At 34.7% G+C, this 25,669-nt stretch overlaps 4 protein-coding genes across 10 annotated transcripts in view; 3 read left to right on the plus strand and 1 right to left on the minus strand.

The window, feature by feature from the left end:
- LOC123269928 (adenosine kinase 2) overlaps positions 1 to 25,669 on the minus strand; it is an 82,241-nt gene that overhangs the window by 46,146 nt on the left and 10,426 nt on the right. The gene's annotated exons all lie outside the window — the stretch shown is intronic.
- On the plus strand, positions 249 to 3,744 carry LOC123269925. 2 transcript variants are annotated; one of them, XM_044735863.1, is made up of 2 exons: positions 249 to 469; positions 1,837 to 3,744. In XM_044735863.1, the coding sequence occupies exon 2, from the start codon at positions 1,852 to 1,854 to the stop codon at positions 3,376 to 3,378; it is 1,527 nt and encodes a 508-aa protein (XP_044591798.1). In that variant the 5' UTR covers positions 249 to 469; positions 1,837 to 1,851; the 3' UTR covers positions 3,379 to 3,744. The 2 variants fall into 2 exon arrangements, with proteins under 2 accessions (XP_044591798.1, XP_044591797.1); XM_044735862.1 differs by lacking the exon at positions 249 to 469 and adding an exon at positions 498 to 702.
- On the plus strand, positions 4,827 to 25,331 carry LOC123269921. 6 transcript variants are annotated; one of them, XM_044735852.1, is made up of 2 exons: positions 4,827 to 5,058; positions 18,016 to 19,992. In XM_044735852.1, the coding sequence occupies exon 2, from the start codon at positions 18,031 to 18,033 to the stop codon at positions 19,558 to 19,560; it is 1,530 nt and encodes a 509-aa protein (XP_044591787.1). In that variant the 5' UTR covers positions 4,827 to 5,058; positions 18,016 to 18,030; the 3' UTR covers positions 19,561 to 19,992. The 6 variants fall into 6 exon arrangements, with proteins under 6 accessions (XP_044591787.1, XP_044591786.1, XP_044591785.1 ...); XM_044735851.1 differs by lacking the exon at positions 4,827 to 5,058 and adding an exon at positions 5,198 to 5,291; XM_044735850.1 differs by lacking the exons at positions 4,827 to 5,058; positions 18,016 to 19,992 and adding exons at positions 5,229 to 5,291; positions 23,744 to 25,331.
- Positions 22,670 to 25,669, plus strand: part of LOC123269922 — a 61,684-nt gene continuing 58,684 nt past the window's right edge. Inside the window, exon 1 of the mRNA XM_044735857.1 lies at positions 22,670 to 22,687. The gene's annotated coding sequence lies outside the window, so the exon portion shown is untranslated. The remainder of the gene's footprint in view (positions 22,688 to 25,669) is intronic.

The following is a 25,669-nucleotide window of genomic DNA, read 5'->3' on the forward strand; positions in this document are numbered from 1 at the left end:
CTATATATTTTACTCTAATCCTATTACAATAGTGTTCTATCTCCTTACGATACTTATTTTAATTACAATGGATGGGAAATTTCTAGAGAGTGACCAGACGACTAAAATATCAATGGGATTTTCCTTAGCGTTCTCTAAATTATTTTATAAGTTTCTAAATTTCTCGCGCTATAAATTATCATATTTTACTCTCGCGTGATGGCGCCACCAGCGACTAGGTTAACCGTGATAACATCACACTACGCAACTAAATGCCTGGCAATTGTCAACATTGTTTTTTTTACTGATAAAGTGTGACACTAAAATCAGCTGACGTTGAAATTTTTTTTTAATAATTAAATAAGAACTAAAAGACGATTTTTTAAGAATTACTATAGATTGTGCAAACTTTCTACATGTCAAAATTTTCAAATAATTTTTTTTAATAAAAAATAATTATAAAAACTGTCAAAAGTCAGCTAATATTTTTGTAAGTTAATTTGTAGTGATTTGTCAAGTACCAAACATAATTATTAATTATAGTTAGATCCTACAATTTCTTTACTTCATGATACTAAAGTAGGCTGACAATTGTCAATTTTTTAAATTTTTATTAACAAATAATTTACCTACAATAAAAAAAAATTTCTACTAATAATTTTTTCTAAATTTAAATATTAATAACAGTGAAAATTTAAAATAGTGAAGTATTATTAAATACAGGTAAGAAATAAAAGTAGAAGAGTCTATAAGATATTTCGTACCCACACTCTCTACAGTTGACAGAGGTATTCCTACAATAAAATAAAAATACATGAGAGTGTGAAGTTAGTCAATAGTCGAAACTCGCAAAAAAATGAGACCTAATTCCTTATTGGCCGAAATTAAGGCGCGCGCGCAGCGCGCTATTTAAATTTCTAATAAGTACAAAGTTTAATATTTAATAACTTATGGGGCATTCCATAGTGACTGGTGGGACATTTGACTCTGGAATTCCATCAATTAGAAGCTATAATTATGTGACTGAAACTTATACTATAATAAAATTTATCTTGTAATATAGAAAAATAACTAATTAACAACATCCCGTTGTCAAAAACCTCCATTACATTCTAAGTTTCTTGTAATTATTATTTGACTGAGTGTGACTGGTGGGGCATCGAAAAACCCTTCTCTTTTACCAAAGGTATACTTAAAGTCGAATTTCAGTTCGACCACTAAACTTTTAAAAAATACTTTCCTCTCAATACAAAATTTATCCTACAAACATTCAATTTTACGAAGAATTAGACTGATTACCTACGTAGAAACAATTAAAAAAGTTTTTTTTATTGTGACTGGTGGGACAATTACAAAATGTCTACATAAAGTTGTTTATTAAAAAGACTTTTATATTATTTCAACCTTAGAAACAATATTGTTTATATATTCAACTATAAATTATTTAGGATAATTAAAAAAACTAATTAAAAAACACAAATAAAGGATTTAGCATACTGACAACACGATTCTGATAAACTTAGGAGTTAATTAATAACGAACATAAAAAAACTTTATCTTAAAACTATAATAATAAATTTGTTAGTTAATAACAAACAAAGATAGAATTCGTTCTTAAAACTATTAAAACAACATTTGACCTGAATACAAGTTGGTACGGCTGAAAAGTTACTAGGAGAAAAAAATCGATTTTCTTATTAATTAAAAAACATTTACGTTACAAATTAGTAAAATATAGATTTTTGATAATAAATTAGGACGTAAATTAGAATGAATTAGAGAAATTTTTTAATTTTAGTCATTTTTCCTTTTTGCATGGAATGCCCATTATATATTTATCTATTATTATTATTGCAGTAAAGAAGATATAAAATGGATCCTGAATTTAATCCAACAACAGATGGCAACGCACTGATGTATCATGCCATCGAAGAAGACAAATTAGAAGATATTAAATTGTTATTAGAAAATGGAATGAATGTAAATGAACCGATAATAAGAACTGGAGAATTTGCTGGATTCACAGCATTGCATGTTGCATGCATGAAAAATAAAGATCACTTGGTGGAGTTACTAGTTAATGATTATAAAGCAGATGTCAATGCAATGGCTGCTGACGGAACTCAACCTATTCTTTTGGCTTGTTTTTATGAACCACTAGACGAATCAAGCAAATATCGTAACGAACGAAAAATAGGCAGTAAAATAAAAACATTGGTGAAAGCTAATGCAAATGTTGATGCCGAATTTGGACAAGAAATTTTTTCAAAGCACGTCAAAGACAGAAAATGGTGTCCCGATTTTGGTGACAAAATGCCACTAGTTGCATATACTATTATTTATCATAAACCATCAATAATTTATCATCTCAAAAAAGTCAACTTAGACATTATAAGCCTTACAAATAAAACATTGCTAATGTACGCTGTTGAAAACGAATGTTATCATTATATTCCAGTCATTATGTCAAATGTTAAAGATCCTCAATTGACAGATAAGTTGATAAATCACCGCGATAATGATGATGTACCGCTAACTCATTATCCACTCCATCCTAAAATATATGGCAAATTTCGATATCATGAAATGACGACGATCTGTGATCGTTTGAGCCCAATATTTATTCTAGACTTATCAAATTGGGGGGCTGACATGTATGCACTGATAAACAATGACCCAGCAACATTTTTGCCCAATCTATCAGCTTACAAAAGTTGTCCATTGCTACTAGATTATTCTTTGCCTTATTATACTTCTATGACCTTATCAAGGGTTTTATACTACGCCATGCTTCCTGTAGATGAAAGGCCTGAGCATTCAGTACGTTACGAGTCAGAAGTTCAGCGAAATGATTATCTAGCACGAATCCGAGAAAATCGAGAAGAGTGTATAGCTATTGCTCTAAAAGATCTGGTCTTTAGGGTTGCATTCAGATTACCTGTTCCAGAAGAAGAAATAAAATTGATGGATGAATTAATTGCCAGCAACGGAAAAATCAGAGAGATTGTAAATGACTACAAAATATTTTTCATTGAATATGCCTTAAAGGACTTATTTATTGATTTTGGTGATAATAAAATGTCAATTTATGATTTTTTAATGCAAGTTTTTGATGATAAAAAATTAAAATTTTTGGCGCGGAAAGATAATTTACTGCATGCCCTGGAACAAGCTTTTAGCCTGACTTTTGATGATTATTCTTTCTTTGAGACCTATTATTATCCAATTAAAAAAAGGTTAGAAGAAGCTATGGAAAGATTACGACTTCTCGAAAATTTGAAGAAAATTTCATCACTTAGAAAAGCTATACCGTTACCGTTTGAAGTGGTATTAGAAATTGTTGGGTATCTAAACAACCAACACTTTAACGTATTTATAAAATCATTCTATACTTCGTAATTTTATATTGAAGCCAGTTTTAGTTTTTTAGTTTTAAAAAGAAAACTTATTTTTCAATTATTAACAATTTACACATTTAAGTAATAATCTAATTCATTCAATTAGCGATATAGTTTAATTCAAATCAGTCTTAATTTAGTGACTCAAACAATGTTTTTTCTTTATTCGTCTTGATTAAATCTTATTGTCTAAATCTTATTACAACATCTGAATTTTATCTTATTAATCGAATTTAAAAATCAATTACCCTGTTAACATTAATCTTGTACCTTTTCCATAGTTTTATACTATTATAAAGAAACATTGTAATAATATTATGTATAATTATAATCATACACATTTATTTTGTAGCTTTAAGTACCTTGCTATTCGGCCTGTACCTTGGATTCTATTATCAATAAATAAAAATAAATATAATAAATTTTCTTGTAACAACTTATACATTAATTTTTCTTACATCTGATTTCGTTGTTATCTCTTGATAATACTATTCAAAATATTTATTTAATTAAATTACCTTAATTTATCCTCCATCTTTGTGAGTGAATTTGTTGACGAAGATAATTAAGTTTATTATACAATACAATACAAGAGAAGTATAATAATGTACGTGAACAATTAACTAATAAAAAAATTGAACACGTGCTAAGTGGTCAATAAAGCGCGCCAGACTGAGAAGCGTTTAATTTAAATTCTGTGTCATGGCGGTCACGCGCATGCGCGTTACTTTAACAATACATATATTTACACAACTCACAACTAAACATCGTGTACTTGTAAACATAATCTTTAATAAATAGTGCTTGTTTGTTTTTTTTCAAATTTATTTGAGCAATAGAAATTATTCAATTGTTCTTTTCTAGAATAATAAAGTATGACACTAAAATCAGCTGACAAAAATTTTTTATTATTAATTAAATAAGCCTCAAAATAATTATTTTTTAAAAATTACAATAGTTTTTGCAAATTTTCTACATGACCAATTTTTCTGAAAATTTTATCAATTAAAAAAAAATTATAAAAACTGTCAGATGTCTGCTAATATCTTTGAAATTTAATTTATAGATGATACTGAAATTGAGAGACATCTGATAATTTTTGAATTTTTTTAATAAATAAATTATACTAAAAAAAAAATTATTTAAAAATTTTCATCTTTAAAGCTCTAAAAAATTATAAATACAATTCTTAAAAAATAATTTTCTGAGCCTAGTATATTTTTCAAGAAAAACAAAAAAATTGTAAAGTGTCTGCTTTTTCAGTGTTATATTTATAGTGATTTGTCAAATCTTAATTACAATAATTAACTATAGCCGGACTCTAATGGGATTTTCCTTAGCGTTCTCTAAATTATTTTATAAGTTTCTGAATTTCTCGCGCTATAAATTATCATATTTTACTCTCGCGTGATGACGCCACCAGCGACTAGGTTAACAGTGATAACATCACACTACGCAACTAAATGCCTTGCAATTGTCAACATTGTTTTTTTTACTGATAAAGTGTGACACTAAAATCAGCTGACGTAGAAATTTTTTTTTAATAATTAAATAAGAACTAAAAGACGATTTTTTAAGAATTACTATAGATTGTGCAAACTTCCTACATGTCAAAATTTTCAAATAATTTTTTTTAATAAAAAATAATTATAAAAACTGTCAAAAGTCAGCTAATATTTTTGTAAGTTAATTTGTAGTGATTTGTCAAGTATCAAACATAATTATTAATTATCGTTAGATCCTACAATTTTTTTACTTCATGATACTAAAGTAGGCTGACAATTGTCAATTTTTAAAATTTTTATTAACAAATAATTTACCTACAATAAAAAAAAATTTCTACTAATAATTTTTTCTAAATTTAAATATTAATAACAGTGAAAATTTAAAATAGTGAAGTATTATTAAATACAGGTAAGAAATAAAAGTAGAAGAGTCTATAAGATATTTCGTACCCGCACTCTCCACAGTTGACAGAGGTATTCCTACAATAAAATAAAAATACATGAGAGTGTGAAGTTAGTCAATAGTCGAAACTCGCAAAAAAATGAGACCTGATTCCTTATTGGCCGAAATTAAGGCGCGCGCGCAGCGCGCTATTTGAATTTCTAATAAGTACAAAGTTTAATATTTAATAACTTATGGGGCATTCCATAGTGACTGGTGGGACATTTGACTCTGGAATTCCATCAATTAAAAGCTATAATTATGTGACTGAAACTTATACTATAATAAAATTTATCTTGTAATATAGGAGTGTAACGGGGTGGTTAGCCCTGTCCAATTGGTCACCCCTTTCCTCTTTGAAAAGGGCGCCACTGGGATTTTATACTCGGTGTCCCAGAAACCGGGGAGCATGAGAAGGAAAGATCGGGTCGTGAGAAGTTGAGAAAGGCTGTAAAAGTAATGCTGAGAAACAATTATTAACAATTAATAATTCAATTATTTATTTAATATAATCAATTTAATTCTAACAAAATTTCTTAAAATATTGCCCTTGAAATTAACCTATCATTCACTAAATTTGAGAACCACTCACCTACGCAGGCACTTGCCAAAACTTACAACTAAATATCATTAAATTCTTTTAAACATAGATCATTACGCATCTATCTTCTTAATTTCTTAACTCAACATAGACCATTACGCATCTATCTTCTTAATTTCCTAATTCACTTTTAGACCATTACGCATCTATTTTCAATTTCTTAACTCAACATAGACCATTACGCATCTATCTTCAATTTCTTAACTCAACATAGACCATTACGCATCTATCTTCAATTTCTAATTCAATCATAGACCATTACGCATCTATCTTTAATTTCTAATTCAATCATAGACCATTACGCATCTATCTTTAATTTCCTAATTCAATCATAGACCATTACGCATCTAGATTCTTAATTTCTTAATTTAATCATAGACCATTACGCATCTAGATTCTTAATTTCTTAAACCCTCGTCCAACTGACGGAATAACAAACAACATATTTTACCCAATAAAAACTTCTTAATTATTCAATTATCTGAACTAATTTCACATAAACAACCTCGTCTACCTGACGGAATACCATATAATACCATAATTACCTAACTTCCATATAAAATCGTCCACCGACGCTAACTTCATTCTATAGAGTTCTCTACTTTATTCATACATCTTAATTACCAATAAAACTGAATCTCAAAACTTCGCATTTTCCAAAATTACCAAAATTACGCCTAACAATTACTTAACACAAAATTCCGACCTTCGATTTTAATTCTTAATCCTCCTTAAATAAATTCTAAGCGATATTTCTTAATTAAATTCTGTCTCGAAAATTCCTAACTAAAATCAATTTATTATAGCCAACAGGCCTATAATAAATTACTTATAAATTCTTTACCAATAAATTAACAATTTATCCATTAAATATAAAAGTTCAGCGACAAAACTAACTACTTGACCTTGACAATAAAAACTAAAGTACGAATTCGTTAATATAAAAATGACCGCTTGAGAAATTAAATTTAATTATTTCAGCCTCTTAATTAAATCAATAATCAAATCTGGTCTACAATAATCGAAAATACCTAGAGACTTAATTATTGTTTTATTCAACGACGACTGATACTCCGATCCAACTTGGCGGGCTTAGCTGCTTGGCGTCTTGTCGTCTTGAACCAGGGTGCGGCAGGGTTGTCCAATTCCAAAAATGCCCCAATAACTTCCTCTGCAGTTGCTCTTTATTCTCGACGTCCAAATTTGCACTCTATTGACTTAAACTGATCTCAACAAGGTCACTGATTCACAAGGGCAAAAGGCCACTGGCTTCCAGAAGGGAAAAAGCCTCCATGTCCCTCCTGTCGGCTCTTTTATAACCCTCCAACTCCGGCTCTCGAACTTTCCTATTGTTATGCCCCGCTTTATTTTACGGGGACTGTAGTGGGGACTTTCGATTAGCACGCCCGGTGACAAGTCGAAACTACTTGTCAAAAATCGAAAGGTAAGGGAAAGCCCTGACCTACCGTGCGTTAATTAAGTGGTCGATAATGACCCCGGGAAGTTCGATTTTCCCTGTTACAGAAGAATGTAACGGGTGATTTTACAGTGTTTTTAAATTAAAACCAAAATGAAATGATACTGCGACACAAACGCCCCCGTTGCTCGAATCTGAAGCTCGCCGGAGTCCAGGGTCAAAACGGGGATTAGTACCAATATACAGAACCAAAAATAAAAGCCAAAAACAAACTTAATTAAATGTAAATAGTTATTAAATCTAAAGAAATAAATTCGAAACGTCAACAGGTTATGATAAAGACATAAAAGTAATTTATTTCTCAAAGAAAAAAAAATCAATTAAATCAATGGAACATATTTACAAAAGAAATATACGTGGTACATTTTTAGGTTATATCAAACCTCCAAAACTAAATCAAAACAACAATACAAAAGAAAATACAATAATCTTATGTCGGTAATCACGTTTGTACCTTCCGTCGGTAACAAATTCGATCAACACGGTCAAAACTGATCCTTACAAATTAATACGACTCTCACCCGCCCTTTTTGTGAGTGGCAAAATCGCGAACTACCCTCCAAACGCTGGTGCCCCAATCCCCAGGAGACTAGACGTCACCCCTGGGCCTATACAGCTACCCCGAGAGCGAATGGAGAGTATCCTCTTCGCCCCCACCTACACGGCGTATGGTTACCTACTGGGGTTTTGACAGAAGGTCAAAACTCCAGGGAAATTGGGTCTTGTATAAGAGTTTAAAGGTACTTACCAATGTTCGAGTAGAACCGAGGTAATGTGCCTTCCGATGTTATTGATAGAAGAGTATTCCCTCAATAATCACTCTGTAACAAGACTTGCTTTTCCCGAGCCAAATTTTGGCGGTTATCAGTTTTTTCCTAACTCTCTTGTAACGAAAAGGAAGAGTCGTTTTAGACACCTGTCCGGTGTTCTCGAACTAGCATTCAAAAATAATAATTTATTATTTTAATCGCAATTTCCTTCATTTTCTATCCATTCGTCTCGCCAAATTCTAAGTTTTTATTTTGAAACTCAAATCTTTATTATTTTAATCGCAATTTTCTTCATTCTCTATCCATTCGTTTCGTCAAATTCACAATTCTTTATTATTTTAATCGCAATTTCCTTCATTGTATATCCATTCGTTGGCTTTTCCATACTAAATTGTCCTCGGGACTTATAAAATTTTCGCTCACCTAATTTATTTCTTACAAAAATAATAATCGTCATTTTCTTCATTTTATAACCATTCGCCGCTTTCCCATACTAAACTTGCTTGGGACTTAGAAAATTTCTTACATAAAAATAATTATTCTTCACACAAAATAAAATTTTGTAACTTATCATAGAAACAATTAAATCGACATAGCATTAGTTAGCCATTAAATTAATTATAAACAACGCATAAATTATAATTCTTAAAACATAAGCAAGAGAAAATTATTTATTACCACGTAGAGTAATTAAATTCGGCATTAGAATAATGATTAACTAATATTATAACTAATATTATAAACAATAACGCTATAAGTTTAACAACATGTAATTTTTAAACAAAAGGAAACAAATATATAGATAGTTTATTATGAATAAATTTTAACGCAAATAATACTCCATATTCCTTGGTTTTAAACAAAATAAAATAATAATACTGAACGCGTAAATTTAATAATAATAACGGAGAAACAAATAAGATCCGGTAAAATCGGCCGGCCAAAGTATCAGGCGAACATGAATACCGAAGAGTGGGTAGCTGCTATTCATTCCCTCTCTTCTCCGTTCTCTTCTCGTCCTCCCCTCTCCAACCATCAGTCCCTGTCCCTACTCAGCCTATCTCTGTCATACTCACAACCTTGGTCATACCCCTCTTTCCTTGGAAAGAAAAGTGGTGAACTGGTTTTGCCACTTTTCTTTACTCAAATTACCCACCAGGTCCTCTAGACGCTGCTGAGTCAGGATCAGTGTTGGTTTGGGCTGGTTGCGGGTCTGGGTGACCCTCCAGATGCGTCCCTTCTTATCGTACGCACTGAAAGAGCGTTTGCCCTTTTGTCCTGGCAGAAATGGGCGGCTCTGTAGGGTTTCTAAACAGGCCAAAGATTCCTTCAGTGTCTGCATCGGCGTCTTGGAGATCTGGGTGCTGGTGAACAGATCTCCCGGTTTGTCTGAGAAAGACTCTGGGTAGTCTTCCAGTCCTGGATATTCGGGCATCACCCAGCGGTCTACTGGCTCAACAATGGGCTCCCCGACTTCTCTGGCTTTCCCGTTGGGGACTGCGTCGTTGACGTGGGCCCGGACGGTTAACACTTTCTTTTTATTTACAGGTTCCGCTGCAGATACGACGGCATCCATGGGTTCAACGGTAGGTTCAACAGCAGGTTCCGCTGGCTCAGGATCCTCAGGTTCGGCATTTGATGTCACGGTATCAACGGGTTTCGTCGTCTGCGGCGCGGCGATCAACTGGGGACTGCGCTTGAGGCGTGGGCCCGGGTTGATGATCGTGTCGTGGCTTCCGGTTCCTGACGTCTTCTTCGGAGAGGTGTCTCGGGTGGGGCTGGCCCCAAAAAGCTCCTCCAATCTCCGTGCTTTTGAACTTGGCGTCCCGGTCAGCTTCAGCAAGCTGGGCGTCACTGGTCTGATCAGCGTCTTGGACCTCTTGTGCTTAAATAGCCCCTGACTGACCTCTTTCGGCTGTGCCCTGGTCGGCTGCCGATCCGGTCTCAGAAAACCCGGGTGCGTGGGGTCATAAGGCTCTGGTGTTGCTGCGGTTCCGGGGCTGGGGGTTGATGGTTGTGTCGTTTCGGGCAGGTGGTTGAGGACGATGTGCAATGGTTTTGTTCAGCATCTCCTCCAACAGCCATATCTCCTCTTCTTCCGTAAATTGGTGGTCCATTTTGTAAGATCTAGATACTGAGTAAAAATACAGATAAAAGAAAACTCAGACAACATTCCTAAGACCAGTTTTGACTCTAAATTTTACGTTTTTCGAACAAAAACCAAACTTTGTATTTGGTTAGACCCGCTGTAGACTCATAACCCTGTGTGACATTTCGATTTCATAAAATTACATGATTTGGCTATACAGCTTTCAAATCTAACTTATGTCTAGACAAAAATGAAAACTTGACCCTACTAGTTCCTGGCATCCCGCTTTCAACCTGGTTTCCCGGCGGCATATGCTAATTTGGCCTTTTGGCCATGGCTCGGAATCACACGACGTTGTCCTAATGTTTCATCTAACTCGGGTTCGGGGTCTTCGTGGTCATCTAGTCAGCGTTCAGGGTTTTCCCGGTCGGGTTCTGGGGGATTTCCCTCATGGAAACGTTTCAAGTCTTTAATGTGAGCGACGAAAGTTTTACCTTCCTTGCTAACCTCATATACGGAAGGACCGACGATTTTAGTCACGATAAAACCCGTCGCGTACTTCTCAGCAAGTTTCGCCGAAAAGTGGTCAATCGCTGATGACAAATGGTGTTCCCTCTTGCTAACCAGGTCGCCGAGAGCTGGTTGCCAGGAATTCCACGTTTGCGATTGTAATACTTGGCTTGTCTCCCGTAGGCTTGGGCCAGATTAACCTTGACTAACTCAATGGTATCTTCCAAGGTCTTGGCTGCCTGATGCGGATCGTAAACCTCGTCTTTCCTCATGTCGGCTCGTGCCCTTATTGACAAAGGAGGCAGGAGTTCACGGCCGTAATTTAAATACGCCGGAGAAAACTCTGTCGCGCCATGCTTCGCCGTGTTATACGCGAAAGTGAACTCTGGAACTTGCCTATCCCAGTTTCGTTGGTTGGATCCAACGAATTGGGCAATCATTGTTCCGATTACTCGGTTCGTTCTCTCGACTGGATTGCATTGAGGCGAATATGGTGGGGTTCGCACGTGATTTATCCCGAATTGTTGCAATAAGGAGGTGAACTCCTTGCTTACAAAAGGGGTACCATTGTCGGTAATCACCGTGTCTACCCTGCCAAATCGCAGCAAGACTCTTTCTTTGAAAGCAGTCGCAATCGCGGTGGCTGTCTGTCGCCGCAGCGGTTGGATTTCTATCCACTTGGAAAACTTGTCTTGAAAAACTACCAAATAACTCATTCCTCGCGAGGATCGCGGTTTGGGGCCTATTACGTCCGCAGATACGACGGACCAGGGCTTCAGGGCAGGGATTGTTCCCATTGGGGCCGACGGGGGTTGCTGTGAGGCCTTGAATGCCTGACATGTCCCGCACTGGCGTACATAGGATGTGATCTCCGCCCTCATACGTGGCCAATAATATTGGCTCGAGACGCGCGCAATCGTCTTTGCAATGCCTAAATGGCCGGCTGAAGGAACGTCATGATTTTCTCTTAATACTTTACTGACTCCGGCGACGGGAACACATAATTTCCAAACGTCGCCTCGGTCAGTGTAATCTAGACTATGATAGCTATGTCTGTATAGCAGTCCTTGCTTCAAACAGTACTCGGGATAACGCTGGGGGTCATTTTCGACTCCTTTGACGATTCGTTCGTACCAAGTATCTCCAAGTTCTAAAGCTTCTAGTACTAAAACGTTTCCTGGATCGTGAGGATCTTCCTCAGTGGATTTTTCCGGCGTGCTTCGCGATAGCGCGTCCGCGACCTTATTCCATTTCCCTTTTCGATACACGACGTCGAAATTGTATTGTTGTAAGTACAGATTCCATCGGGCTACGCGCCCACTTGGGCTTTCTATCGATCGGAGCCATTTTAGTGACTGGTGGTCCGTGATAACCGTGAACTCATACTCTTCGAGATATGGTCTCAGTTTCTGGATTGCCCAGACTACCGCGAGGCATTCTTTTTCAGTCACGCTATAGTTTCGCTCGGCTTTCGTCAGCCCTCGGCTCGCATATGCGACGACTTTTTCCGCGCCCTCCTGTTCCTGTGTCAGGACAGCGCCTATTCCGACGTCACTTGCATCCGTTTGTAGCACAAAACGTTTTGAGAAGTCTGGTGGAACCAGTAATGGGTCCGACTTCAAATGGGTCTTCAGTGTATCGAACGCGGTCTGTTCTGGGGTTTCCCATCTCCAACGTTTCTTCTTTTGGAGGAGGGAAGACAAAGGTTTCGTCAGATCGGCGCAATTTGGAATGAAACGGCGGTACCACGAAATCATACCTAGGAACTGTCGTAGTTCTTTGGTATTCCGCGGTGGTGCAATCTCGGTGATTGCTCGAACCTTTTCTGGGTCCGTCCGGATTCCCTGCTCGTCGATTACGTGACCTAAGTACACCGTATTCTGCTTCAGAAAATGCGACTTTTCGGGATTCAGTTTCAGGTTCGCCGCACGAAGTCGGGTCATGACCTTTTTCAGAATCGACATGTGCTCGTCAAGGGTTTCGCTAACGACAATTATGTCGTCCAGGTACACTACTACGTGCGTTTCAAGATCCGCGCCTACCACTTCGTACATTACGCGCTGGAACGTCGCAGGCGCTGAATGTAGTCCAAAAGGCATTACTCGAAATTGAAACAGTCCACGTCCCGGAATCGTGAAAGCAGTCAACGGTTTGCTTTCTTCCGCTAGTGGTATCTGCCAGTAACCACTTTTCAGATCGATAGTGCTAATAAATTTAGCCTTCCTCAGTTTGTCCAGTGAGGCATTCACATGCGGTATTGGAAACGCATCTTTTTCTGAGACGTCGTTTACTTTCCGGAAATCTACGCAAAATCGGTATTTCCGGTCCTTTTCTTGACCAGCACGACAGGAGAGTTCCACGGGCTGTTTGATGGTTCGATGATTCCATCTTTCAGCATTTTGTCCACTTCAAGTCGTTCATGATCTGCTGCATTTTCGGGTTTTCGGGAAGTATCGAGCCTTTAAAGGTTCGGTTCCCGGTTTAATTTTGATTTTGTGCGTCGCACACTGGGTAGGAGCCCTCTATTGCTTCGTCTAGTTTGAGCCACGTCTTTATTTCTTGTCGAGCAGTTTCCACATCGTATTCTATGTCTAACGCATTAAAAGATTCTGCCCTGCGTTGCAATTGATACCCTAAAATCGCTAGGTTATCTACACCGAGAAGCATATCATTAGCATAAGCTGGCATAATATGAAATGGAAGCTCGTAAGAACGATTATTTTCCCGAACATGGACCCAAACTGTCCCAGATGATAGAATCACTTGATTCCCTAATGTCGATCCCCGTATCGGAGTGGGGTTGTGTTTTGTGTGCAGCCTATTTTCGCGGATAAAATCCCAGATTCGTTGGGAGACAATAGACGCAGTTGCACCAGTATCCATCAATGCATGGATTTTTATATCACCGAGTCCGATCTCGGCAAACGGACGTTTCTCACCGGGTTTCAATGCTGTTGGCTGGAAGTGCCTGGCTGAGGCTCTGGATTGGTCGGGACAGTGTTCTTTTCTTGGGATTGTGCTCCCCGTGGGTTCACGGGCCGGTTTTGGGAGCGTGCGCCGGTCCTCGAGGCGTTTCCCTGGTAGGGGCAGCAATCACGAGAATATACATCCATTTTTCCGCACCGCCTACAAAACTTCACCGCCCTATTCGTACATTGTTCTCTGGTGTGCCCTTTTTGGCGGCATCGCCAGCAACAATCACGCCAATTGTATTCGAAAATCTCTACGGGTGCCGGTTCGACGGGTTTCGAGGATTTTCGACTGAACGACGTTTCTGGCTTCCGGGATGCGGGCTTTGTCTCTTTGGCCATGGAAGGTTTCTCTTGCGCCACGAGTTGCTCGTACTCTCGTGCGAGCCGTAAAAGTTCTGGGACGTTAGTGAACTCTGTCCGCTTCATGTAACGTCGGTATTCGGGTCTCATATTATGATATAAGCGGTTAAGACGGGCCGAGGTTGACATCTGGCCGTGTCTCCGCATCAAAGTTTGCAGTCTGGTGGCGTATTCTGCCGCAGACTCGGTCTCTCCCTGGAGGTTGTTCCGTATCTGTTCTTCCAGCTCTAGTTCGAGGCCTGGAGGCAGATAAAAAGCTTTCAAGTCCGACACGAAATCTTCCCAAGAGATCCAATCTCTCTTGTTGTTACGGTACCAGAGAAGGGCCTTTTCGCGCAGCAATATCGGGATGCACGGCAGCAGGTGGTCCATCTCGAACCCGTAACTTTCGGCCATTTCTTCCAGTCGTTCCAGAAAGTCTTGAACGTCTCGTTCCCCTTTGAATACGACGTTCCACTTCCTAACAAGATCTCTCCTGCGCAGTTCAACCGAATCATCCCCAGCAGCGAGGGATGCGATTGATTATGTCTGGGAGTTTCTCGTAGCGGGGTGCCTGCTCTGGCTGGGCTCACGAGGTCGACCATATGACCTGATCGGCGATTTCTGTCACCGCTTTTTCTTCGGACATTCTCCGCGTTTGCCACGTGACCGCGATTGTTGCTGGGAGCATTCGTGCAGTCTTCTCGCTGCGCCTTTTTCCGTTGCTCTTCCTCATACCTCATTCTGGCTTCGTCCGCGTCGCGCTGAAGCTCATACGCCCGTCGCTACTCCCCTTCCGCAAAAGACGCGCCCCTATTTCCTGACGCAATCGGTCGCGTAGCTCCTTTTCGGCTTCGGCTTCAGCTTCGGCCTGCCGAGCTAACCGTGCGCGTTCCTCCACCTCGATCCGCTCGAGTTCCTCCACCTCGATCTCCGCGCGCAATCTTTTCTCTTGTGCGCGTCGTTGTCTGTCCGTCTGTGCCTCGGGAGGCGCGTTCTCGCCCTCTGGATCCTCATCTGAGGGTAGCCCATCATCATTTTCAGAGTCACCATCCTCTGACTCCTCGGGGAGGTTATCTAAATCGGCCTCGGATTGATCGAGGTCGATCAACAGCTGGTCATATCGACCGGGACGGCCCGCATTCGCCGCTCGTGATTTATTGAGCTCGGTTTTTAACAAAAATCTGAGCTCTGGCAACGTCGCCTTCGGCTCGATTGCTACTCGAAATTTTTCAAGTTCGCTAATGACCGCGTCCTTCTTGAGCGACCATACCCATGTCTTGGTACCCGTTCTTTTACTCATCTCGGTGAATTTATAGGAAAAGAAAAAAAACTAAACGAAACTCGCAGTACCCGAAATTCCCGCTACCACGAAAACAATACTAATGTCCCTGTTCGAGCGCCAAAAATTTTGTAACGGGTGATTTTACAGTGTTTTTAAATTAAAACCAAAATGAAATGATACTGCGACACAAACGCCCCCGTTGCTCGAATCTGAAGCTCGCCGGAGTCCAGGGTCAAAACGGGGATTAGTATCAATATACAGAACCAAAAATAAAAGCCAAAAACAAACTTAATTAAATGTAAATAGTTATTAAATCTAAAGAAATAAATTCGAAACGTCAACAGGTTATGATAAAGACATAAAAGTAATTTATTTCTCAAAAAAAAAAATCAATTAAATAAATGGAACATATTTACAAAAGAAATATACGTGGTACATTTTTAGGTTATATCAAACCTCCAAAACTAAATCAAAACAACAATACAAAAGAAAATACAATAATCTTATGTCGGTAATCACGTTTGTACCTTCCGTCGGTAACAAATTCGATCAACACGGTCAAAACTGATCCTTACAAATTAATACGGCTCTCACCCGCCCTTTTTGTGAGTGGCAAAATCGCGAACTACCCTCCAAACGCTGGTGCCCCAATCCCCAGGAGACTAGACGTCACCCCTGGGCCTATACAGCTACCCCGAGAGCGAATGGAGAGTATCCTCTTCGCCCCCACCTACACGGCGTATGGTTACCTACTGGGGTTTTGACAGAAGGTCAAAACTCCAGGGAAATTGGGTCTTGTATAAGAGTTTAAAGGTACTTACCAATGTTCGAGTAGAACCGAGGTAATGTGCCTTCCGATGTTATTGATAGAAGAGTATTCCCTCAATAATCACTCTGTAACAAGACTTGCTTTTCCCGAGCCAAATTTTGGCGGTTATCAGTTTTTTCCTAACTCTCTTGTAACGAAAAGGAAGAGTCGTTTTAGACACCTGTCCGGTGTTCTCGAACTAGCATTCAAAAATAATAATTTATTATTTTAATCGCAATTTCCTTCATTTTCTATCCATTCGTCTCGCCAAATTCTAAGTTTTTATTTTGAAACTCAAATCTTTATTATTTTAATCGCAATTTTCTTCATTCTCTATCCATTCGTTTCGTCAAATTCACAATTCTTTATTATTTTAATCGCAATTTCCTTCATTGTATATCCATTCGTTGGCTTTTCCATACTAAATTGTCCTCGGGACTTATAAAATTTTCGCTCACCTAATTTATTTCTTACAAAAATAATAATCGTCATTTTCTTCATTTTATAACCATTCGCCGCTTTCCCATACTAAACTTGCTTGGGACTTAGAAAATTTCTTACATAAAAATAATTATTCTTCACACAAAATAAAAATTTTGTAACTTATCATAGAAACAATTAAATCGACATAGCATTAGTTAGCCATTAAATTAATTATAAACAACGCATAAATTATAATTCTTAAAACATAAGCAAGAGAAAATTATTTATTACCACGTAGAGTAATTAAATTCGGCATTAGAATAATGATTAACTAATATTATAACTAATATTATAAACAATAACGCTATAAGTTTAACAACATGTAATTTTTAAACAAAAGGAAACAAATATATAGATAGTTTATTATGAATAAATTTTAACGCAAATAATACTCCATATTCCTTGGTTTTAAACAAAATAAAATAATAATACTGAACGCGTAAATTTAATAATAATAACGGAGAAACAAATAAGATCCGGTAAAATCGGCCGGCCAAAGTATCAGGCGAACATGAATACCGAAGAGTGGGTAGCTGCTATTCATTCCCTCTCTTCTCCGTTCTCTTCTCGTCCTCCCCTCTCCAACCATCAGTCCCTGTCCCTACTCAGCCTATCTCTGTCATACTCACAACCTTGGTCATAAGAATAACTAATTAACAACATCCCGTTGTCAAAAACCTCCATTACTTTCTAAGTTTCTTGTAATTATTATTTGACTGAACTTTTAAAAAATACTTCCCTCTCAATACAAAATTTATCCTACAAACATTCAATATTACGAAGAATTAGACTGATTACCTACGTAGAAACAATTAAAAAAGTTTTTTTTATTGTGACTGGTGGGACAATTACAAAATGTCTACATAAAGTTGTTTATTAAAAAGACTTTTATATTATTTCAACCTTAGAAACATTATTGTTTATATATTCAACTATAAACTATTTAGGATAATTAAAAAAAACTAATTAAAAAACACAAATAAAGGATTTAGCATACTGACAACACGATTCTGATAAACTTAGGAGTTAATTAATAACGAACATAAAAAAACTTTATCTTAAAACTATAATAATAAATTTGTTAGTTAATAACAAACAAAAATTGAATTCGCTCTTAAAACTATTAAAACAACATTTGACCTGAATACAAGTTGGTACGGCTGAAAAGTTACTAGGAGAAAAAAATCGATTTTCTTATTAATTAAAAAACATTTACGTTACAAATTAGTAAAATATAGATTTTTGATAATAAATTAGGACGTAAATTAGAATGAATTAGAGAAATTTTTTAATTTTAGTCATTTTTCCTTTTCGCATGGAATGCTCATTATATATTTATCTATTATTATTATTGCAGTAAAGAAGATATAAAATGGATCCTGAATTTAATCCAACAACAGATGGCAACGCACTGATGTATCAAGCCATCGAAGAAGACAAATTAGAAGATATTAAATTGTTATTAGAAAATGGAATGAATGTAAATGAACCGATAATAACAACTGGAGAATTTGCTGGATTCACAGCATTGCATGTTGCATGCATGAAAAATAAAGATCACTTGGTGGAGTTACTAGTTAATGATTATAAAGCAGATGTCAATGCAATGGGTGCTGACGGAACTCAACCTATTCTTTTGGCTTGTTTTTATGAACCACTAGACGAATCAATCGAATATCGTAACAAACGAAAAATAGGCAGTAAAATAAAAACATTGGTGAAAGCTAATGCAAATGTTGATGCCGAATTTGGACAAGAAATTTTTTCAAAGCACGTCAAAGACAGAAAATGGTGTCCCGATTTTGGTGACAAAATGCCACTAGTTGCATATACTATTATTTATCATAAACCATCAATAATTTATCATCTCAAAAAAGTCAACTTAGACATTATAAGCCTTACAAATAAAACATTGCTAATGTACGCTGTTGAAAACGAATGTTATCATTATATTCCAGTCATTATGTCAAATGTTAAAGATCCTCAATTGACAGATAAGTTGATAAATCACCGCGATAATGATGATGTACCGCTAACTCATTATCCACTCCATCCTAAAATATATGGAAAATTTCGATATCATGAAATGACGACGATCTGTGATCTTTTGAGCCCAATATTTATTCGAGACTTATCAAATTGGGGGGCTGACATGTATGCACTGATAAACAATGACCCAGCAACATTTTTGCCCAATCTATCAGCTTACAAAAGTTGTCCATTGCTACTAGATTATTCTTTGCCTTATTATACTTCTATGACCTTATCAAGGGTTTTATACTACGCCATGCTTCCTGTAGATGAAAGGCCTGAGCATTCAGTACGTTACGAGTCAGAAGTTCAGCGAAATGATTATCTAGCACGAATCCGAGAAAATCGAGAAGAGTGTATAGCTATTGCTCTAAAAGATCTGGTCTTTAGGGTTGCATTCAGATTACCTGTTCCAGAAGAAGAAATAAAATTGATGGATGAATTAATTGCCAGCAACGGAAAAATCAGAGAGATTGTTAATGACTACAAAATAAATTTCATTGAATTTGCCTTATTAAAGGACTCATTTATTGATTTTGGTGATAATAAAATGTCAATTTATGATTTTTTAATGCAAGTTTTTGACTACAAAAAATTAAAATTTTTGGCGCGGAAAGATAATTTACTGCATGCCCTGGAACAAGCTTTTAGCCTGACTTTTGATGATTATTCTTTCTTTGAGACCTATTATTATCCAATTAAAAAATGGTTAGAAGAAGCTATGGAAAGATTACGACTTCTCGAAAATTTGAAGAAAATTTCATCACTTAGAAAAGCTATACCGTTACCGTTTGAAGTGGTATTAGAAATTGTTGGGTATCTAAACAACCAACACTTTAACGTATTTATAAAATCATTCTATACTTCGTAATTTTATATTGAAGCCAGTTTTAGTTTTTTAGTTTTAAAAAGAAAACTTATTTTTCAATTATTAACAATTCACACATTTAAGTAATAATCTAATTCATTCAATTAGCGATATAGTTTAATTCAAATCAGTCTTAATTTAGTGACTCAAACAATGTTTTTTCTTTATTCGTCTTGATTAAATCTTATTGTCTAAATCTTATTACAACATCTGAATTTTATCTTATTAATCGAATTTAAAAATCAATTACCCTGTTAACATTAATCTTGTACCTTTTCCATAGTTTTATACTATTATAAAGAAACATTGTAATAATATTATGTATAATTATAATCATACACATTTATTTTGTAGCTTTAAGTACCTTGCTATTCGGCCTGTGCCTTGGATTCTATTATCAATAAATAAAAATAAATATAATAAATTTTCTTGTAACAACTTATACATTAATTTTTCTTACATCTGATTTCGTTGTTTACTCTTGATAATACTATTCAAAATATTTATTTAATTAAATTACCTTAATTTATCCGCCATCTTTGTGAGTGAATTTGTTGACGAAGATAATTAAGTTTATTATACAATACAATACAAGAGAAGTATAATAATGTACGTGAACAATTAACTAATAAAAAAATAAAACACGTGCTAAGTGGTCAATAAAGCGCGCCAGACTGAGAAGCGTTTAATTTAAATTCTGTGTCATGGCGGTCACGCGCATGCGCGTTACTTTTACAATACATATATTTACACACTCACAACTAAACATCGTGTACTTGTAAACATAATCTTTAATAAATAGTGCTTGTTTGTTTTTTTTCAAATTTATTTGAGCAATAGAAATTATTCAATTGTTCTTTTCTTGAATAATAAAGTATGACACTAAAATCAGCTGACAAAAATTTTTTATTATTAATTAAATAAGCCTCAAAATAATTATTTTTTAAAAATTACAATAGTTTTTGCAAATTTTCTACATGACAAATTTTTCTGAAAATTTTATCAATTAAAAAAAAATTATAAAAACTGTCAGATGTCTGCTAATATCTTTGAAATTTAATTTATAGATGATACTGAAATTGAGAGACATCTGATAATTTTTAGAATTTTTTTAATAAATAAATTATACTAAAAAAAAAATTATTTAAAAATTTTCATCTTTAAAGCTCTAAAAAATTATAAATACAATTCTTTAAAAATAATTTTCTGAGCCTAGTATATTTTTCAAGGAAAACAAAAAAATTGTAAAGTGTCTGCTAATTTCAGTGTTATATTTATAGTGATTTGTCAAATCTTAATTACAATAATTAACGATAGCCGGACTCTATAATTTTTTTTCATGATACTAAAGTCAGCTGACAACTGTCAATTTTTTGAATTTTTATAAATAAATTACAATGAAAAAAAATATTTCCAGTAATAATTTTTTCTAAATTTAGATTAGATTAGATTAGATTCACTTTATTTGTGCCAAAGCCTAACGGCCAGATGGCAATTTTCAAGTACACAAAAAAAATATTTTAGAGTACAATTATTCAATAACTAGTTATATTTAATAACTATTAAATTTAAATATTATTTACAGTGAAAATTCAAACTAGAGAAGTAATATTAAATACGAAGAAAAAAAAATAAAAGAGAGCCTATAAGATATTTTGTACCACATTCTCTACAGTTGACAGAGGTATTGGTATAAATTTTAATATTTAATTACTTATATAATAGTTTATCAACAGAAATCGACTGTTTGAATTATTTGAATTATTCGAATTTCGAATAGCATTATTCGATTTGATTCGATTCGAACACTATTCGCACATCCTTACCCTGATAGCCAAGTTGGCCGCAACTTTCTGTCAATCTACAGCCGCAACTTGTCACCAACTTGGCGGCAACTCTTGGAAAGTAACTCGATTGGTGTCAACTTGTTCACCAAGTTGTCGGCAAAAGTTGCTCTGAAACTTTTTCACACCAAGTTGACGATCAGTTTCTCAAGAAATTTGGCGACATATTGCGGCAGTAGATTGGTCTCTTTTTTCTCAGAAACTTGTAGCCAACTTGGCGCCAACAGTTACAAATTTGGAAGTTGACCGCAAGTTGTCGCTAAGTTGGTGGCAACTATCTGACACCAACTTGGTTGGTCTGAAACTGTGGCTATCAGGGTGGTGGTCAGACTTTATTGTCCTCAAATAAGGGTCAATAATCCGCCTAGACTGTCTTTTGTAATACAATATTTGATGGCATATAGATTATTCGTAAATACTTCAAATATAAAATATAGTACTTAAAATATAATTTGTAATAAGTCTAGTAAAACTTAAGCCTACAACACTTGAGAACTATCTCGAATACTAAACTTATAGCTATATATTTTACTCTAATCCTATTACAATAGTGTTCTATCTCCTTACGATACTTATTTTAATTACAATGGATGGGAAATTTCTAAAGAGTGACCAGACGACTAAAATATCAATGGGATTTTCCTTAGCGTTCTCTAAATTATTTTATAAGTTTCTAAATTTCTCGCGCTATAAATTATCATATTTTACTCTCGCGTGATGGCGCCACCAGCGACTAGGTTAACCGTGATAACATCACACTACGCAACTAAATGCCTTGCAATTGTCAACATTGTTTTTTTTACTGATAAAGTGTGACACTAAAATCAGCTGACGTTGAAATTTTTTTTTAATAATTAAATAAGAACTAAAAGACGATTTTTTAAGAATTACTATAGATTGTGCAAACTTTCTAAATGTCAAAATTTTAAAATAATTTTTTTTAATGAAAAATAATTATAAAAACTGTCAAAAGTCAGCTAATATTTTTGTAAGTTAATTTGTAGTGATTTGTCAAGTATCAAACATAATTATTAATTATAGTTAGATCCTACAATTTTTTTACTTCATGATACTAAAGTAGGCTGACAATTGTCAATTTTTTAAATTTTTATTAACAAATAATTTACCTACAATAAAAAAAAATTTTTACTAATAATTTTTTCTAAATTTAAATATTAATAACAGTTAAAATTTAAAATAGTGAAGTATTATTAAATACAGGTAAGAAATAAAAGTAGAAGAGTCTATAAGATATTTCGTACCCGCACTCTCCACAGTTGACAGAGGTATTCCTACAATAAAATAAAAATACATGAGAGTGTGAAGTTAGTCAATAGTCGAAACTCGCAAAAAAATGAGACCTAATTCCTTATTGGCCGAAATTAAGGCGCGCGCGCAGCGCGCTATTTAAATTTCTAATAAGTACAAAGTTTAATATTGAATAACTTATGGGGCATTCCATAGTGACTAGTGGGACAATTGACTCTGGAATTCCATCAATTAAAAGCTATAATTATGTGACTGAAACTTATATTATAGTAAAATTTATCTTGAAATATAGAAGAATAACTAATTAACAACATCCCTTTGTCAAAAACCTCCATTACTTTCTAAGTTTCTTGTAATTATTATTTGACTGAGTGTGACTGGTGGGACATCGAAAAATCCTTCTCTTTTACCAAAGGTATACTTAAAGTCGAATTTCAGTTCGACCACTAAACTTTTAAAAAATACTTCCCTCTCAATACAAAATTTATCCTACAAACATTCAATATTACGAAGAATTAGACTGATTACCTACGTAGAAACAATTAAAAAAGTTTTTTTTATTGTGACTGGTGGGACAATTACAAAATGTCTACATAAAGTTGTTTATTAAAAAGACTTTTATATTATTTCAACCTTAGAAACATTATTGTTTATGTATTTAACTATAAATTATTTAGGATAATTAAAAAACATAAATAAAGGATTTAGCATACTAACAACACGATTCTGATAAACTTAGGAGTTAATTAATAACGAACATAAAAAAACTTTATCTTAAACCTATAATAATAAATTTGTTAGTTAATAACAAACAAAAATTGAATTCGATCTTAAAACTATTAAAACAACATTTGACCTGAATACAAGTTGGTACGGCTGAAAAGTTACTAGGAGAGAAAAATCGATTTTCTTATTAATTAAAAAAAATTTACGTTACAAATTAGTAAAATATAGATTTTTGATAATAAATTAGGACGTAAATTAGAATGAATTAGAGAAATTTAAAAATTTTAGTCATTTTTCCTTTTCGCATGGATTGCCCATTATATATTTATCTATTATTATTATTGCAGTAAGAAGATATAAAATGGATCCTGAATTAAATCCTTCAACAGCATCAACAACGAGCAACTCACAGATGTATCAAGCCGTCCAAGATCACAAATTGGAAGATATTAAATTGTTATTAGAAAATGGAAAGGATGTAAATGAACCGATAATAACAACTGGAGAATTTGCTGGATTCACAGCATTGCATGTTGCATGCATGGATACAGGTCATAATGATTACGAGGTGGTGGACTTACTGGTTAATAAATGTAAAGCAGATGTCAATGTTATGGCTGCTGACGGGACTCAACCCATTCATTTGGCTTGTTTTTATGAAACGCCAGACGGAGCACTGGAGGATCGTTTTAAACAATTCGTAAGCTTTAAAATAACAATATTGGTGAAAGCTAATGCAAATGTTAACACCGAATTTGGACAAGAAGTTTTTTCAAAACACGTCAAAGACATGAAATGGTGTCCCGATTTTGGTGACAAAATGCCACTAGTTGCATATACTATTATTTATGATAAACCATCAATAATTTTTCATCTCAAAAAAATCAACGTAGACATTATAAGCCTTACAAATAAAACATTGCTGATGTACGCTGTTGAAAACGAATGTTATGCACATATTTCAATCATTATGTCAAATGTTGAAGATCCTGAATTGATGGATAAGTTGATAAATCACCGCGATAATGATGATGTACCGCTCACTCATTATCCATTCCATCCAAAAAAATATGGAAAATTTCGATATCATTACATGACGATGTTCGCTGATCTTTATATGAACCCAACATTTATTTTTGACTTATCAAGTTGGGGGGCTGACATGTATGCACTGATAAACAATGATCCAGCAACATTTTTGCCCAATCTATCAGCTTACAAAAGTTGTCCAATGCTACTGGAATATTCTTTGCCTTATTATACTTCTATGTCTTTATCGAAGGTTTTATACTACGCCACGCTTCCTATAGATGAAAGGCCTGAGCATTCAGTATGTTACGATACAGAAGTTCAGCGAAATAATTATCTAGCACAAATCCGAGAAAATCGAGAAGATTGTATAGCTATTGCTTTAAAAGATCTGGTCTTTAGGGTTGCATTCAGATTACCCGTTCCAGAAGGAGAAATAAAATTGATGGATGAATTAATTGCCAGCGACGGAAATCTCAGAGAGATTGCCAATGACTACAAAATAAATTTCATAGAAAAAGAATTAAAGGATCATTTTATTGAATTCGATGATAATAAAATGACAATGTATGATTTTTTAATGCAAGTTTTTGATGATAAAAAATTAAAATTTTTGGCGCGAAAAGAGAATTTACTGCATGCTTTGGATGAAGTTTTTAACCTGACTTCTGATGACTATTCTTTCTATGAGAGCTATTATAATCCAATTAAAAACAGGATAAAAGATGCTAAGGAGAGATTGAGACTTCTCGAAAAATTGAAGAAAATTTCATCACTTAGAAAAGCTATACCGTTACCGTTTGAAGTGGTATTAGAAATTGTTGGGAATCTAAACAACAAACACTTGAACGTATTTATAAAAGCATTCTATACTTCGTAATTTTATATTAAAGCCAGTTTTAGTTTTTTAGTTGTGAAAAGAAAATTTATTTTTCAATTTTTAACAATTTACACATATAAGTAATAATCTAATTCATTAAATTAGCGATATAGTTTAATTCAAATCAGTCTTAATTTAGTGACTCAAACAATGTTTTTTCTTTATTCGTCTTGATTAAATCTTATTGTCTAAATCTTATTACAACATCTGAATTTTATCTTATTAATCGAATTTAAAAATCAATTACCCTGTTTACATTAATCTTGTACCTTTTCTTTATTTTTATACTATTGTAAGTAATCATTGTAATAATATTATGTATACTTATAATTTTATGTATACTTATAATCATAAACATTTATTT

The sequence above is a fragment of the Cotesia glomerata genome, linkage group LG7 (genome assembly GCF_020080835.1).
Source record: "Cotesia glomerata isolate CgM1 linkage group LG7, MPM_Cglom_v2.3, whole genome shotgun sequence".
NCBI lineage: Eukaryota > Metazoa > Arthropoda > Insecta > Hymenoptera > Braconidae > Cotesia > Cotesia glomerata.